General features: G+C 32.1%; 1 protein-coding gene across 1 annotated transcript; it reads right to left on the bottom strand.

The window, feature by feature from the left end:
- Window positions 1–326: 326 nt before the first annotated feature.
- Window positions 327–1,563, bottom strand: LOC113367830 (zinc finger protein 658B-like). Its single transcript, XM_026609408.1, has one exon. The coding sequence runs from the start codon at window positions 1,500–1,502 to the stop codon at window positions 327–329; it is 1,176 nt and encodes a 391-aa protein (XP_026465193.1). The 5' UTR covers window positions 1,503–1,563.
- Between the last annotated feature and the right edge of the window lie 525 nt (window positions 1,564–2,088).

The following is a 2,088-nucleotide window of genomic DNA, read 5'->3' as shown; positions in this document are numbered from 1 at the left end:
CATTCACTCTGTTCGTACTGTCAATATAGCCAACTACACACACAACTCAAGTCTTACCAACCAACCGCACGGACTGTCATGATCCGCGCCATATTCAAACATACATTCAAACATTCACACAATATATTTCGCTAACAAAAGTGATGTAATAAGCAACAATTGCCTGGTTTAACAATAAATTAATGTAATGTGATGTTTACTGTTTATTTTATACTATTTATACATTCTTTTACATATTTGAAAATAATATTTTATAACCTTTTTCCTAATATTTAAATTCAATTTAAGAAATGTTTACATTTCATTGATTATTATTACATTTTCGACTATAAATTGCCATGTTTTCCTTTGTGAATCAGCATGTGTGTTTTCAAACTACTTGATTGTGTGAATGTTTTATCACAAACATTGCATTGATGAGGGCGTATTCCTTTGTGAATTTGCATGTGACGTTTGAGACTTCCGGATTGTGCAAATGTCTTATTACAAACATTGCATTGATGAGGGCGTATTCCTTTGTGAATTTGCATGTGACGTTTGAGACCACCTGACTCCGTGAATGTCTTTTTACAAACATTGCATCGATGAGGGCGTATTCCTTCGTGAATTTGCATGTGACGTTTGAGACTTCCGGATTGTGCAAATGTCTTATTACAAACATTGCATTGATGAGGGCGTATTCCTTTGTGAATTTGCATGTGACGTTTGAGACCACCTGACTCCGTGAATGTCTTATTACAAACATTGCATCGATGAGGGCGTATTTCTTTGTGAATCAGCATGTGTCTTTTCAGATGATCGAATCGTGTGAATGTCTTATTACAATCATTGCATCGATGTGGGCATATTTCTTTGTGAATCAGCATGTGTCTTTGCAGATGTTGGAATTGTGTGAATGTTTTATTACAATCATTGCATCGATGAGGGCGTATTCCTTTGTGAATAAGCATGTGACGTTTGAGACTTCTTAACTCCGTGAATGTCTTGTTACAAACATTGCATTGATGAGGGCGTATTCCTTTGTGAATTTGCATGTGTGTTTTCAGATAACTTGATTGTGCGAATGTCTTATTGCATATACTGCATTTATGGGGGCGTTCTCCGCTATGCAAAAGCATGTGAGTTTTCATATAACGTTTTGTTTTGATAGTCTTATGACAGATTTCGCATTTTAAAGGGCGTTCTTTGCTATTACTAGGCTTGTGATCGACCATATGCTCTTTTAATTGATCAGATTCTGCAAATGATTGATCACAAATGTCACATTCATAAACTGCTGGCTCGACTAACTCCTGTTTCACTTCTTCTTCGATTGTCACTTCAGAGTTCATGAATCTTTCTAAACAGGTTTCATCATCCTCAGAACACGATTCAGATTTAACAATATCATTAGAAACATCAATATCATCCTGAATTTCGTGTTTAATGTCTTCTTCTAAATATTCTGGCGGTTCAATTTTGATTGCCGGATCATTCATTGACATAATTGTTTCTTCTGACATTTTTAAATATTTTAACTGCTTATACTCACTTACGAAATAATTAAAATAATTCCAAAATTGGCGCGGGCTAAATAATAACCTAGTTTAATCAACAATCCTTTTCAATACCATGATTTCAACTTAAATTAAATTTATTATTTGACATTTGGAGCATAGAGTATAGTTACAGAAAGATGAGACACTTCTCATATCGCTTTCACATTTAACATTGGCGCGCCATTCAAATTCATTATGTTTCTTTATGTCTAAATAATATTAATTTTACAAACGTTTCGAGTCTAGGTTTGTCTCATTATCGGTGTATTATAATTTAAAATTTTAAGACCATTTAAATGAAATTTCCAGCAGCAGAAAAACAGAATTAAATACAAAAAATATAAACCGATAGAAAGTACACACAGATAAATTGTAATAAAAAATTAAATTATTTATTTAAGAAAATTACATAGATATATATATATATATATATATAAATAGATAAATAGATAATAAGATAACTAACTAGAAAAATAACTAGTTGAATACATAGATAAATATATAACTGTTACTGTTTTTATTCAACGTCTAGTATAAAGTTTTGCTGAAT

Source organism: Ctenocephalides felis, unplaced genomic scaffold (genome assembly GCF_003426905.1).
Source record: "Ctenocephalides felis isolate EL2017-DRISC unplaced genomic scaffold, ASM342690v1 CF-g0.4_SCAFFOLD_01170, whole genome shotgun sequence".
Taxonomy (NCBI): Eukaryota; Metazoa; Arthropoda; class Insecta; order Siphonaptera; family Pulicidae; genus Ctenocephalides; species Ctenocephalides felis.
This window is presented reverse-complemented; position numbering and strand designations above follow the sequence as displayed.

Coding starts and splice junctions, on each gene's coding strand:
- LOC113367830 (XM_026609408.1), bottom strand. CDS start 1,502: ATGTCAGAAGAAACAATTATGTCAATGAATGATCCGGCAATCAAAATT.